General features: G+C 52.8%; 3 protein-coding genes and 1 non-coding gene across 6 annotated transcripts in view; all 4 read left to right on the forward strand.

Moving 5' to 3' along the window:
* LOC134808032 (transcription initiation factor TFIID subunit 4-like) overlaps positions 1 to 2945 on the forward strand; it is an 18158-nt gene extending 15213 nt beyond the window's left edge. Inside the window, exon 4 of the mRNA XM_063791031.1 lies at positions 2859 to 2945. The gene's annotated coding sequence lies outside the window, so the exon portion shown is untranslated. The remainder of the gene's footprint in view (positions 1 to 2858) is intronic.
* Positions 6 to 6230, forward strand: HOXD4 (homeobox D4). Of its 2 annotated transcripts, XM_016949366.3 has the most exons (3): positions 6 to 148; positions 256 to 2219; positions 2762 to 6230. In XM_016949366.3, the coding sequence occupies exons 2-3, from the start codon at positions 1787 to 1789 to the stop codon at positions 3094 to 3096; spliced, it is 768 nt and encodes a 255-aa protein (XP_016804855.1). In that variant the 5' UTR covers positions 6 to 148; positions 256 to 1786; the 3' UTR covers positions 3097 to 6230.
* On the forward strand, positions 457 to 565 carry MIR10B (microRNA mir-10b). The gene has a single exon (NR_035561.1). It is a non-coding gene; the product is annotated as a microRNA mir-10b (primary transcript).
* Positions 3101 to 14087, forward strand: part of HOXD3 (homeobox D3) — a 26084-nt gene continuing 15097 nt past the window's right edge. For both annotated transcript variants that reach the window (XM_063790590.1, XM_016950082.4), the window contains exon 1: positions 3101 to 3191. The gene's annotated coding sequence lies outside the window, so the exon portion shown is untranslated. The remainder of the gene's footprint in view (positions 3192 to 14087) is intronic.

Raw genomic sequence — 14087 nt, forward strand, 5'->3', positions numbered from 1 at the left:
AAATGCGCGACTTCTTGGAGAAGTAGCTTTGGCAGACAACCTGGCTTGGTCGGGCAATAGGAAAAGGAGTAGACACAGGATATTCCCCTCTCGCTTCTTTTTCTTCTGCCGCTGAGGGCATTTGTTCCTTTCTGGAAAATACCACTTGGTAAGGAGGAGGGTTATTTGGATCCTGGTGGGGGAGGGTGGTTAATAAAGCCGCCATCCTTGGGATGGATTATTTTTCTTTCTTTCTTTCTTTTTTTCTTTCTTAAGAAGAATATTCTGGTTGCTCGCCTGCTTGGTAACCCTGACCCTGGCAGAAGAATGAGGGAACTCATTGCTTCAAATTGTCGCCAAGCCCATTAGGCTACCTGAACTGTCTCAGAAAGTGCGGGTGGCTGCGTCGAACGGTGGTGGCTCAGAGGAAGAGGTTGGGGCCGGCAGCGACCTAGGTACCTCACTCTGGGTGGGACCCAGAGGTTGTAACGTTGTCTATATATACCCTGTAGAACCGAATTTGTGTGGTATCCGTATAGTCACAGATTCGATTCTAGGGGAATATATGGTCGATGCAAAAACTTCACGTTTCTTCGGAATAGCCAGAGACCAAAGTGCGACATGGAGACTAGAAGCAGCCGGCGCTGGTCAGCCGCCTCTTTCTGTTTTATTACCTTGGACTCCAGGAGGATCAGCTGCGCCTGGTGACATAGAGCAGCTTTTCCTCTCCAGAAGCTCCTCACCTTTAAACAGAGTATCCTCTGGGTGCTGAAAAGAAAGAAAGACAGAAAGAGAGAAAGAGAGAGAGAGAGAGAAAGAGAGAATGCAAGCCTAATTGGTTGCATGGATGCAGGGCCAAAGGGCTAGGTTTTGGGGTACTAGGGAGTGAGGTACAAGGCCAGCTTGCCCAGTCCCAGCTCTGCCCTCCAGGAACATGAGGTGCAAAGGTACCCAAATTGGGGCTTGCTTGTATTTGGGGCCTGTGGGAAGAAAGCAAGCTTCAAAGAAGCCTAGTGGGGAGCTCTAGGGTGCATTTTGACAAGGTGGGGGTGCCCTTGCCACCATCCTAGCCCACCCCCAGCTACATGGGCAAGGGCAGCGAGGGCCCCCTGCTATTTTGGCAGGGCCCAGCTTTGGCTGGGAACCCCCGGGCCTGGGCACTGGTAGAAAGCATGGCGGTTACTCATTGCCTAATTTGATTCAAGCTGGCCAGATTCTGGTAACTTTTGGGTGACCCTGATGAAGACAAAGCCAGGACGGCGGCCTTTGTATGGCAGAATCCCTGCTCCCGCCGGCTGCAGGCAGGGCGGGCAGGCAGGAACCCTCCTCGCCTGGGGCACTCTGCCCAACTCAGAGGCGAGTTCACCCACCCACCTTTCATTGCTCTGTACCCCAATAGGAGGATTCATTCTCCCTTGAGCTGTGCCTACTTGGTGTCGGGGGTGGGGGGTTGCATTCAGCTGGGGGTGAGTGGAAGGGGCACGGAAGGTTGGCAAAATCAGTGGCAGACAAAAGCTGGGATTACCTGAGGGGAATGGGGTGCTGGGGACTGGAACTACATTAATATCTGGCAGGGGCTCTCAAATGTGCCATAGCAAGCTACTTGATTACACGTATGTTATTTAGTTAAATTTGTGAAAATTATGAGATGCTCACCAACCCGGTGATAAACTTGCTCCCTCGCCATTGGCTGGCCTGGTCACATGGCTGCCCAACTTTATTCAGTTGACAGCAAGTAGGAGGGCCCTATGGAAGGAGAAAAAACGACAACACGAGAAAAATTAGTATTTTCTACCTTCTGAAATTAATGGTCATGAGTTCGTATATGGTGAACTCCAAGTATGTGGACCCCAAGTTCCCTCCGTGCGAGGAGTATTTGCAGGGCGGCTACCTAGGCGAGCAGGGCGCCGACTACTACGGCGGCGGCGCGCAGGGCGCAGACTTCCAGCCCCCGGGGCTCTACCCACGGCCCGACTTCGGTGAGCAGCCTTTCGGAGGCAGCGGCCCCGGGCCTGGCTCGGCGCTGCCTGCGCGGGGTCACGGACAAGAGCCAGGCGGCCCCGGCGGTCACTACGCCGCTCCAGGAGAGCCTTGCCCAGCTCCCCCGGCGCCTCCGCCGGCGCCCCTGCCTGGCGCCCGGGCCTGCAGTCAGTCCGACCCCAAGCAGCCGCCCCCCGGGACGGCACTCAAGCAGCCGGCCGTGGTCTACCCCTGGATGAAGAAGGTGCACGTGAATTCGGGTAAGGCTAGGGTCCAGTAACCTTTCTGTCCACATCCCAGCCCGTTAGCCTGGGTCCTCTGGAAGGGGGTGCGAGTAGGTGGGGGCGTGTGGAGCTTCCATGGGCGCCGCAATTACTCTCCCCATAAATTTTTATAGCTGAGGGAGCAGGTCAGGACCATGTGGCTGGCTGCTCGGCTGTGGGCGCAAAAGGGGGTGGGGATGGGGGGGGTGGGGGAGGACTCCATTTTCAGAGCAGGGGGAAGGCTGTGGAGGAGCGAGGGATTTCCAAAATGCTTGAGGGTTCCGGACCTGGTGGTGGGCCCAGAAGAAGGAGCACATTTGGGGATCCCGCAAGCCTGGGGTATGTGGGTGTGTTTGAGGAGGTGGGTGGGAGTGAGCGTGTGCGCCGGGGAGAGGGAGGGAGGGAGGAAGCAAGCGAGCTTGGGAGCGCGCGGGGAGGGCCGCGGGCCTCGGGGCGCGCCAGGAAGTGAGCGGCGGGGGCGAGGGGCCTAACTAGTGGCCGGGCGCTGACCTGCCTGTCCTGTCTGTTTTGTCTCGCAGTGAACCCCAACTACACCGGTGGGGAACCCAAGCGGTCCCGAACGGCCTACACCCGGCAGCAAGTCCTAGAACTAGAAAAAGAATTTCATTTTAACAGGTATCTGACAAGGCGCCGTCGGATTGAAATCGCTCACACCCTGTGTCTGTCGGAGCGCCAGATCAAGATCTGGTTCCAGAACCGGAGGATGAAGTGGAAAAAAGATCATAAGCTGCCCAACACTAAAGGCAGGTCATCGTCCTCATCTTCCTCCTCATCTTGCTCCTCCTCAGTCGCCCCCAGCCAGCATTTACAGCCGATGGCCAAAGACCACCACACGGACCTGACGACCTTATAGAAGTGGGGACCCTGGGCCCATCTCTCCCTGCGCACCAGGCTGAGCCGAAGCTGCGGGGGCAGGCCGGGCCTGCTGTCACCTCGCTGGGCTCTAAGGTACTGTGGGGTGGACCTGGGACAAGCAGGCCGCCCTCGGACTAGGTTAGCGTCCTGCCCGAGGGCAGCCCCCTCCCTAGAGCGGGATGGGGATGGGAGGGGGGGCGGGATTCTCTCTCTAAGTATATTATATGGCAGGAGCTACTGAGAACATAAAATCTTGGCGAGTCATTAAACTTATGAAAATCACCGCTCTTGGATTTTGAATTTGCAAATGAAGGTTGGATGCTTTATCCCACTGTGAATTTGGACATTCTCCCCCACTCCACCCCTCCAGGGCGCTTTGTGGCTTAATAATGTGGGGGAGTTGAGGCAGAAGGTTGGCCACCCCTGTGCTAGGTGCTTTCAGTGGAAGCCAGAGAGCTGGGTCAGGATTTCTGAACTTTCTGGGTTGTCTATGGAATTTCATGTGATTAAAAAATATATATTTTGCTCCCAGTGGCCCCACCTCCAAAGAAATGGGTCTAAGAAGGAAGGAGAAATGGGTTATTTTATGTTTAGATATTTGCTTAAATATTTATTTGTTGGGAAATGTGGTACAGAAATAACTGACACCTTCATGCCAAAAATCTTAAAAAGGTGAAAGGGGCTGAACTTCAGGGAGCAGAATCAGAGATATGTGCACTTACTTCTGAACTCCACCCCTCCCCACTCTCTGGAAATGTGTATAGGGGGGCCTTAACCCTTCCAGAAGGAAGCAAAGGATTCACTCAAAGTTGCATTCTTGAAAATATATTTCCACATGTGTTTTTTTCAGCACTGTGCTTACAACCAGTTCTGGGTGATTAAAGGAAAGGGAAAAAAACCAACAAATGGTCCAACATTTTCCTTCTGGGGAAAGAAAACAAAACCTCTATGCACTGGGTCATTAGATAATGACTGAATTTTCTGTTCCAACTGGATTCCAAATGCTCTAAATACCCTCACATAGCAGTGTTTTACAGGAATTAGTGTATGGCCTGTGTAGGGGAGGGGCTGTGCAGTGGGGAGAAAGTGGGAAGGTGAGAAACTCTTGCTTTAAGAAGGAAAAAAAAAACCCCTAATTGAATCTAGAAGTCCACAAAAGTTAGCCTTAGAGTTTTTTTCCCCCTGAAGTTTTAATTTTTTTAAAAACCAAATCTAAGGAAGTTTTCCTCAGCTCATTAATTAGAAGCAGAATTTGTAAAAGTATAAAAGTTTTCAAGCACTCGTCTTTGCCTTGAGAATAGTAGTTTTTTAAAGAATCACTCTCAACAGGGGAGATGTCCTCTAGTCGTTTTTCTTCTGCCTCTCCTGGGAAGGGTTCAAAGTTCATTTTTCTAAAATGCTGACCCTCAAGCATAAGGAGGAAAAAGTCAAAGTTAATGGCCAGAGTTCATATACTCAGATGAAACCAGTCTTCCCAAGGCCTCAGGCTCCAAAAAAGGTTGTAGCTATCAAAAAGTGACCAAAGTGGGAAAGGGAGAAAGGATAAGCTTAAAATTTAATTTTGAGATCCAGAAGGGGGGTATTTTTTCAGTACTTCAAAAACACTTTAGAAGGTTTCTATGGTAATTTAAAAAATATATTTAAGTGGGAGGGAAAAAAGAGTTTCTCTGTAGGCGTGTTCTTTGGCTGTGTCTCCTGAGAGCTGAGGGCAGGTATTCACTGCAGTCCCTAGGCTGAAATTCCGCTTCTCTAAAGTGTCTTCCAAGCCTTGGTCTTTTGTATTAGACCCTGGGGACTGCTCTTTGTTTCTCCTTGGGGTGAGCCTGGCTCTCAGACTTGCACATGGCAATACTTGAATGTCACCACGTCGGGATATTAAAGATGGATATTCGTGCATTATTCACATCATTGTTTCTATGACAAAAAGCACAGAGTTCATACATAGTCAAGACGTCTTTTTTCTGACGCCCTCACGTTGAGAAGCTGAAAAGGTATTTTACCGAAGTTCGGGTAAATTACAGAATCAGGTTCATCCAGAGGACAAATTTTCTGTTTGATTAGCTGTATTTCAGCCGGGAGGACTGACCTCTAAACCCCTAACCTTTTGGACTCTAACTACCCTTCTCTTCTTTTTTCCTCTCTAACATGGAGAGCAGTCTTTGGATGTACCATTTGAAAGGAGCCGCTATCCTTAGGCAAGTTGGAAAGTTGCTAAGCTGCTTTCCTAAAACCCAAATCTGTCTATACATTGAACCTTCTCTTTGAGAAGGGGAAAAAGGTATATATTTTCACAACATCCAATTACATATATATAATAGAGATTTGTTATATAGATTTTCCCCCACCTCAGAAGTTCAGGTTACTCACCCCCAGCTTCATACCAAATGCCACACAGGCTTAACTGACTGCATCCCTGCCCCAGAGGAAAGCCAAGAAACATGTTTTCATGAGGAAAACCCAAGCTCCTTCTCAAACATAGCCCCACTACTTTGGAAAGTAACTTAATCAGAGAAACAACTTCTTTGTTTATAAGTCTCAGCTCTCCTTCTCAGCTTGGAGGGATTCTTTTGAAATGTTAATGGAGCCTGGATGGCCCAGAGTGCAGCCCCCAACCCTGAGGTCCCAGTCAGACCCCAGCATCCATTTGGGCCCACAGGAGTGGGCCAGGGAAGGGGTAGGGCCCCGTAACCACTTAGGGCAGGGAAGGAAATGGGTTTCCATCTGAGAACGTGCTTTGGAGAAAGCTAGGTGTGGAAAAGCTCCAATGCCCATTTGCTATTATTTGTTTCCAGTTTGTTCCTTTAAATATGAGCCAGAAGTGTTTGTGTTGGTGTTTTAAAAACAAAAACAAAAACCGTGTTGGGGTCCTGACTGGGGGAGGGGGAGAGTGAAGTGTTTGCTGAGGAGGTTGATCCTCTGACTCCCATCTCACTTTGTCCATCGCAGCCTTTTGTTGGGAGATGACATTGTCAGTCAGCCCATGATGTCTATTCACACGAGATGCTTTTTTAATAGAATTGACCAATGTTTTGCTGCCACTGATTAAAGTATTATTTATACTAATTGTTGCTTGTAGTTTTGATGTAATTCATTGATCTATATTTAAAATAATAAAAGGTGTAGCAAAATCTCCCTCCTGTTTGGTGCCTTAACAGAAGCATTCATTCTTTGTTAAGTCTTCTAAAAGCTAACATTTAACATAAACAAGTTATTATTTTCTGCAGTAAATTAGGCACCATTTTTTGGGGGGGTGCCTAAAGTGTGAAGGTTAAACCATGTAAGGCTTAGCAATTCTATTATTACCCCCTCCTTAATATACACACACTCCCAGTTGGCCACCATATTTTGTGAGCATTGGGAAGCCTGGGGTTGAATTCAGGGTACAGAGTGTTGGGTGTTAATTTTTTGAAGAAAAAGTAATTGCCCAGGTTAATAGGGGGATCCAGGTTGGCATTCTGCTGGGCTCGGGCCAGGCCCCAGACCTTTTTGGTCTGGAAGCCCTCAGAGGAAGTCTTTGGGAAGTGGTGGATGAGACACCTTACTGGTCCCCCACCCCTAAGGCAGGGAGAGCGTGCTGGGTTCTGGGCCGAGCTGAGGCTCCTGGGTGGCTGCTCTGACCTGACCCCCGGGCCTCCACTCTTGGGCTTCTACTTTTCCAGTACTGCTAAGCTCCTGTGGGGACTCCAGCACCTGCCCCTCCTTCTTCCGCGCCCCCTCCACCCCTCAGGCAACAATAAACACTCCCCACTATAAAAAGTGCCCTGCACTACATTTACCGCAAGGGCTTCTTTACATCTTGGCCTCGCCATGAAGAAGGGGCCAAGACAGGAGTCCCAAAATAGATGGGGGTGCTTGTTCCAGACAGGAAATGAGCAGAATGCATAAAATCAGACATCTGTCCTTAATATATGGAAGGGCTTGCCCCAGACGCGTGGACATGTGTATTTATAAGTGCGCAGGCAGAAGTTTAAATATTCAGACACATTTTATGATTGTCCTCTGCCCGTCTTCTGGTTAATGGCTCCTCCCGTGCCCACCAATACATCAATACCGTTGTGTGTATTGAATCGCGGGCAGGGATGAGGAGGAAGCGAGTCCATAGCAGAGCCCGCTGAGTATAGAGTACAGTAAATCGGGACCCTCGGCGGACGGCGCTTCCCGCCCGCCTGCCCGCCATGTTGGGGAGCCCTCCCTGCCCCCCGCGCCGGGCTGGGCGGCCGGGGCTCGCTGGCAGCCGGGGGAGGGCCTTTCATAACCCGGAGAATTTTCTAAGTGCGAGGAAGATGATAAGAATAGATTTCTACAAGTCCCGACCACGTGATTGGCGAAATAATTAATTCAGCACGTCCCTTAAGAAACACGGAGTCGTCATTAATCTGCCACGCAAAGGGCTCTCTCCGACTTGGAAAGTGCAGGGATCCCAAGAATATCACCCGCCCAGGGGGGCCGCGCGGTGCCCCCGGCCCTCCACCCCCGGCCCCCGGCGGGCGCGGGAGCGCGGCCGCAGGTAAATATTTTGGCAACTTTTATTTCATCAGATTTAAATCCTTAATGAACTTAGCTGTCACGGCCGCTGACAAATAGTTCCCTTTGCTTCCTGATTTGGAACTGCGCGCCGGCGAGAAGTTGTTAGTGGCTTGGATGGTGACCTTTGGTTCAGCAAAGCTTTGCACTTATGAAAAATTACTGAAAGCGGCCGAGTGTGTGTGTGAGTGTGCGTGCGTCCGCGCGCGCGCTTGTGTGTGTGAGAGAGGGAGAGACAGAGACAGAGATAGGGAGAGGGTGTGTGTTTGCGAGGCGCTAGGGTGCCAGGGGGCGAGGGGTGAGGGGCGAGGTGCACGCGGGCTGCTCCAAGACAACAGGAGTTGTAAAAAACCGGCCCGGCTGGCGAACGCGCCAGGCGCACGCGGGCCGAGGTTGCCTGGTCGCCTGTGTCTACCAGGAACAATGGTCGCTGTCACGGCATCTGCCGCCTATTCTTAAACCGGTGAGAAAAGGCCCTGGCCCTCTTTTCAAGCGAGGGTCGTAAATTTTTCTTTGCGTCATAATAGAAGGCTATAAAATCGAGTTGAAATTTTACCCCAGGCAGGTTTTAACCAACAGATAATGATTTCCGAGTTGCCTCTCCCCCGCTCCTCTCTCCTCACCCAAGTTCTGCTGCCTCTGTCACTCCAGCGAGTTTCTTCTTCTTTCCCCTTTATTTTTGTGTTTGTATTTTTTATTTCTATTTTGGAAGAGCTAAAATAAACGCGAGAAGAAGTCCCTGCAGCCCGAGTGGGAGACCCCGGGGCGACGGGAAGCCTGGGGAAAGGAGGATGGGGGAGAGGTCAGTGCGGGCTGCAGAAGGCTGTTTCTCTGCTCGCTCCCGTTTCTGCCTTTTTTCACCGGCACTCCAAGAAAATTGGGTGTCCTAAGAGCCACTCCGCTCCGTTCCACCCCATCCCCAGCTTGCCAGGGTCGTGGGCTGGGGCAGTAGCGAGCATTCTTTTCTTCCAGCTTGCAGCTCCGACCCGGGCGCCTCTTCATTCGCCTCCTTCCCTCTTGTTGCTGTGAGATGCCTCCATTGGCTTTCAGAATGATTTCAGCGAGCAGGGGCTGGCTGCGCGTGGTGGTTGTTTTGGGATTATGTGTGCGTGTGTGTTTGTGTGTGTGTGTGTGTGTGTTTTCATTTCTTTTTTGGTGTGTGTATATTTCCCCGTCAGGACAGAAACAAAGTTTCCCCCATTATGAATTATACATTCAAACAATAACACATTAATTCAATTATTCAAAGATGACAAATGTTTATGTGCTTTGCGAGTGACTCGGGCGCAGATTCCGGGCGCTTTCTCTGAGCTGCTTGCATTTTTCTCAATGAGAATCGTCTCCCCTCCCACCCCCACCCACTCCAACCCACTCCAACCCACCTAGATATCCCCTTGTAGGCCCAGAGAGGAACCCACAAAAAGCTTCCCCAGCCCTGCTGGCAGCCCGGCAGCCAACAGCCTCCCAAGGCCCGGGCTTGGCGGGCACCGGCCCGGGCTATTTTATCAGTGTGACAATTGCCCGGGTTGGTGTGATAAATCATCGTAAGTAATTCCTGAAAGGGTGCGAGACTGTTGGGGGCCGGGCGAGGACTGTAAATCTTTCCGGTTTATTGCTCTATGAACATATGCTCCGATTGAAGAAGGCTTAGATCCTTTCCTGGAGACAAATTCCCGCAAAGCAGCCCCCCTCTTTGGCTGGGGATTAACACTTGCTGCTGGCCGTCGGCTCGGCCTCTGGCAAGAGGCTAGGGGGCGGGGTCCTCCGGGTGGGGGTGGGCTGGGGTCACCCACGATCCGGCTTCGAGAGACGCCCCGAGTGGGCCTCTGGCCAGGCCCGGCCAGGTGAACAAAAGGATGGGCTCGTAGACGGTTCTGGGGGTTCGGGCCTCCAGGACATTCCTGCGCCTCTGGAGTGGGGATGCGGTGGACCTTATCCACTCCTCTGGGGCTCTTCTATGGCTGCTGGGCACTTTCACCGGTCTCAGAGCCTGCAATCAGCAACAGAGCATTTCACTGTGCCTGATGCCGCTGAGCAGAGCTGGCAACGAAACCAAAACTTCGGGGATAGGGTGGAGAGTTCCCCGTGGTGCAGGATTCCCGAGTGCGGCCCCGGCTGGGGGAGGGTCTTGGGCGCTAATTACAGGCCAGGAGGTCCGCTGCTGGCGCTGGCACGCTTAATTCTTTTTTCCCACATTGCAGAATCATTCCCACCAGCCACTCGGAGAGTGGTGGGAATCTGTCTTGGTTTAATATTTCTAAAATATAAGTTTCATTGTCCCCCAGGTTAGCCCAGCCAGGACTCATTGCGCAGTCCTCCTCGCCTTCCTGGAGGCGCCGCAGGAAGCGGGAAGTCGCGGCTCGGCGGTTGCTGGGCCTATGGGATCTGCGGGTCCTGCCCAGACCTGGAGTCGCACAGATCACGGCGGGCAGTGGCTCAGCGCCTAGGCGGCTCCAGGCCTCGAAGGACCAGGTTGGGGTGCTCAGGGATCAGAGAGGGGAGGTCGCTCTGGGTCCGGGTCGCCTGCTACGCGCCTTTTCTGTCTCAGAAGTGGCGGTGATTCGGCTGCTGAGTCCGCGGAACGAGCCACGGAATGGTGGTGGTGGCGGGGTTTTCTGAGGTGACTGGCCAGAGCTGAGAGTCGCGGCTTCCACCTTAGGGCCGGAGCGGGTCCTCGCCCTGTGAGGAGGAGAGCTGGCCGTCGGCCTCCGCGGCGGGGAGGCCGCCTTGCCGGGGTGCATGCGGCTGCGGAGTACTCCGCGGGCCCGGGAAGCTAGTGGTACCCTCAGCCTCTGCTGCTCCACTGCAGTCTCCAGAGACGCTTCTAAGAGAGGCAGCTTCTAAAATTTCCAGCTCCCGGACCAGTCTGGCAGAAGGCCCAGCCAGGGTCAGAGGTCGTTGTGGGGAGAGACTCTCAACGCCCCCAACCCACTGAGGGCGGCCAGGCCAAGACTGAGTCGGCCCGGAGCTGCGAAAATGTGTTCTTTCCTTCCGCCCCACACCCATCCGCGTCTGCCCCAGGAATGGGGCCCAGGTCCCAAGCCTCCTGCGCCCTTCCTTCCAGCCCCCAGGCTTGGCTGCGCTCCGGGACTGGGTGGCGTGAAAGTTTCAGCCTCAATCAGTACAAGCTTCCCTCGGGGTCACGTGAACAAATATGCTTGCATTTGAAGGCAGCGTCTGTATTTCCCGACTATGAGGGGGTTTCCGGGGCTCTCTCGAAATACAGAAACGACCACGTTCCGCAAGCAAAACAAATCCCAAGCTCTGGGGGGCCTGGGAGGGCTGGGCAGAAACCCAGGAGTGGGTGGGGGCGCGGGTGGCTGCCGCTCTGGGCCCGAGAGCGGACGGGCGGGCGGGTGGACCGATGGGCGCGCAGCGCAGGCGAAGCCAGCTCGGGGACTACGAACTCGTTCCTCCTGCGTTTATTGGTAGTTGAACCTCAGCCTGGTTCCGTTCTACCGGGAATTCCGTGTGCTCGAGTATATGGCCGTGTCTGCGAGCGCGCAAGACCAGGGTTGGGACAGTGTTGTCTGCAGACAAAGGGGGAAGGCTAGCTCTGCCCCCCACTGGCGCCCACTCTGAGGCCGAGGACACCAGGTTTATGATAAATTGGGATCCAGGTAAGCAATTGCATGACAAAATGGAAATCTTTGGGCACGGGGCTGCTTGCCGCCCTGAGCGGGATATTAAATATGATTTATTTTGTGTAATCTGTGATCTTGATTATTGCCAATTGGTGAGGCAGCCCGCGTAGACCTAGATACACTGCTACATATACATGGAGGACGGTGATTAATCGTAACAAGGCGCGCTTTGTGGGGACGTTCCCCGCCTACCAAAGGGTTAGGAGGACACTACCTTGCCAGGCTTGGAGGGTGGCCGGCAGCATTGGGGGTGGTAGTAGCAGTTTAAGGAGGGGATCTGGTGAGGGGATTGAGTGCTGGAGGAAATATGTGGGGGCTAAATGTGCACTTAGGAGAATGGGCTGAAAAAGAAATTAAAACTTTTTTACACTTTACTGCCAAAGTAAGATGGAACGTCATATTAATTCTCTGTCTTGAGCTGCCGGGCTGGGTGCAGGCGGGTTGATTTATATGTATTTAAAATAAACTCGGTGGGCAGCCAGCTCCCTGCATTGTTCCGGTAGCGAGCTCCACACACAGCCTTTACCTCTTGCTGTTGGCTTAATTTTTTCTTGGGAGATTAAAATGCTACTGAGCTTTTCCTCCCAAAATTTGAGAGAACCTCCAAACTACCCAGAAGAGTTTGGGAGGTTCCTCCACATTTCCCTTTACCAATCCAGGCTTTTGATTGCCGTAGTGGCAGAGAAAAGGTTTAGTGTTTCTAGGTCCTTCTCCCCAAAGAACCCTGAATGAAAGCTAAATCATATATTGGTTCACGAATCCCATCTCTCCTTTTGTTTACTTGCTCCCTGTGGCTACTGGCTGGGAGAGGAGAAGACAACCCATCCCGGGTCTTTCCGTGCCAGGGATGGAGTGAGCAGCTCCATGAGCTCCAGTGAGTGGTTCCATGCTTGTGGTAATGCCACTGGGCCAGACCCAACCGGACCTTTATGGGGAAGGAACCTCAAAAGCAAGGAGCATTCCCTTAGCTTAGGTTGGGACAGGCCCTAGCAGGAGAGGAACCGACTTCCAGGGGCTTCGCCATCATAAGAGAGCAGTAAAGTTGTTTTGTCAATCTCCTGCGCTTGGCTTCATCAGAACTTAAAGTCGCTGGACATTTTTCTTTGCTAGCTGCCTTGAAGCTGCGCGCCTGCCAGCTTAGTCAGCTGAATCCAATTACCGCGAGTAGCATTTCATTTGGCCCCATGGAGCATTCACTTATAACTTCCCCCGAAAATTTCAATAATCCCTACCAAGGCTCCACGCTGGCCCTATCCTAAAGAGTTTTCCTAGGGTGCTGCTGAGGGATGAGGTGTAGGGTTGGGGCTGCCTGGACTCAGCTCTTCCTTGACAGCTCACGGACGCAGGTCCTTCCTGCTCTTCCCGTTTTTGGCTCCAGAAAGAGCACCAGTGCTGGTGGTCCAAAGCCAGCCCGGTTAAGGCTGAGAATCTGGGCAAACAAGGAGCCAAAGTTGGACCCACGTGGGATGGTGGGTGGGCAGGGTAGGGAGCGTGGGAGAAGGTGCTGAAGGCTTTTCTAGTGGTCCAACTTTGGTTAACTTGGGGTCCTCTTTCCTTTCTTCTTCCCAAGCCTCTTACGCCAAGAGCTCAAAGCGCACCGCGCACCCCGGAACCCCCAGGCGCAAACTTACCCTGTTCCTCCGCGGCTGGAAAAAGAAAAATCTAGCTAGAGGCATAAGGGGGTGGCGGCCCCGGGTGACCTCCCAACTTAGCTCTTCTTTTGAGGGGATGCTTCTACTTCTAAAGAACTCTTTTTAAAAAATAAATAAATAAAAAATAATCAAGAGGCGAAAGTTGACGTCCGCCCACGTGAATGTATTATATAAAGCAGCTACAGGACCAGCTGGCTTGAGAGCCCTGGTACCTCGGGCCTCCACCGCACCACCCTCAGGTCCCGGCCCAGCCAAGAGCGCTTGGGGGAGGGGGGCGGGCAAGTGGCTTTTCCCCCTGGGTCCAGGCCGGCTGGGAAGCTGAAGCCGCAGCGCGAAGTTAGGAGCCCTACCGGGCTGGGATCTCTTCGAGGCGCTTCTGTTGGGTGTTCATTAAGGGGTGAGTTATTGCGGTGCGAGCCAAAGGTCACTTCAAAGGCTTATGGCTGCGCGCTCTAGTCTTTAGAAGCGCCGGGAACGCTTTGTGTGAGGCTTTCCCGGGTGTAGTTTAGTGCTCGCAAACTACTGAGTCGACAAATTGCACAGGGCAGATGCAAGAGGGGGACTCTGTCTCTCTCCTTTCACCTGACGGGGGGTGGTCACCCGCTGAGCGGTGACAGTGGTGGGGGAGCTTGGTCTGTGGCTTTGGGTGGGGGTGGAAAGGATGTTTGTTTCTTAGGCGATTTGCAGTCTGATCCTGACCCAGAAGTGGGCAGCCCAGGGCCAAGAGTGTGGTGGATACTTACCGGAATGAATAAACTCAGGGAAAGCATCTGAGATATTTAATGTATAAATAAGGAACTAGCGCCCAGGTCCTCTTCACTGAGGCTCTGTAGAGCAGCCCCTGACCAAGATCCACCCAAGCCTATTTACCTTCCTTTCCTGGTGCCCTTTTCTGCAGCCTCCCCTGCCAAACCCCCACCTTAATTCTGCACGGTCTCTCTCTTCTGCCCCTAGGAGAGTGTTTGGCTTCCGGGATTGGGACCTGGAGGAGCATTTAGAATTTGGTGGGTGCAGGAGGAGAGCAGATTGGCTTCCCTGCACCTCTGACCCACCTGGCTAGAGGGTCTGGCGCTTCCCTCACGTCCGGGCTCTCCCCTCCCCCATCCAGCCACGGATTTTGGCGTTAAAGGGGCCCTCGCTCCCCAGGAGCCAACTGAGTCTGTTTTTTG

This window comes from Pan troglodytes, chromosome 13 (assembly GCF_028858775.2).
Source record: "Pan troglodytes isolate AG18354 chromosome 13, NHGRI_mPanTro3-v2.0_pri, whole genome shotgun sequence".
NCBI lineage: Eukaryota > Metazoa > Chordata > Mammalia > Primates > Hominidae > Pan > Pan troglodytes.

What these genes read in the sequence shown, in the direction of transcription:
- HOXD4 (XM_016949366.3), top strand. Translation starts at nt 1,787, where the DNA reads ATGGTCATGAGTTCGTATATGGTGAACTCCAAGTATGTGGACCCCAAG. An exon ending in GAAGGTGCACGTGAATTCGG is followed by an intron (nt 2,220 to 2,761) that starts GTAAGGCTAGGG and finishes TTTGTCTCGCAG; the next exon opens with TGAACCCCAACTACACCGGT.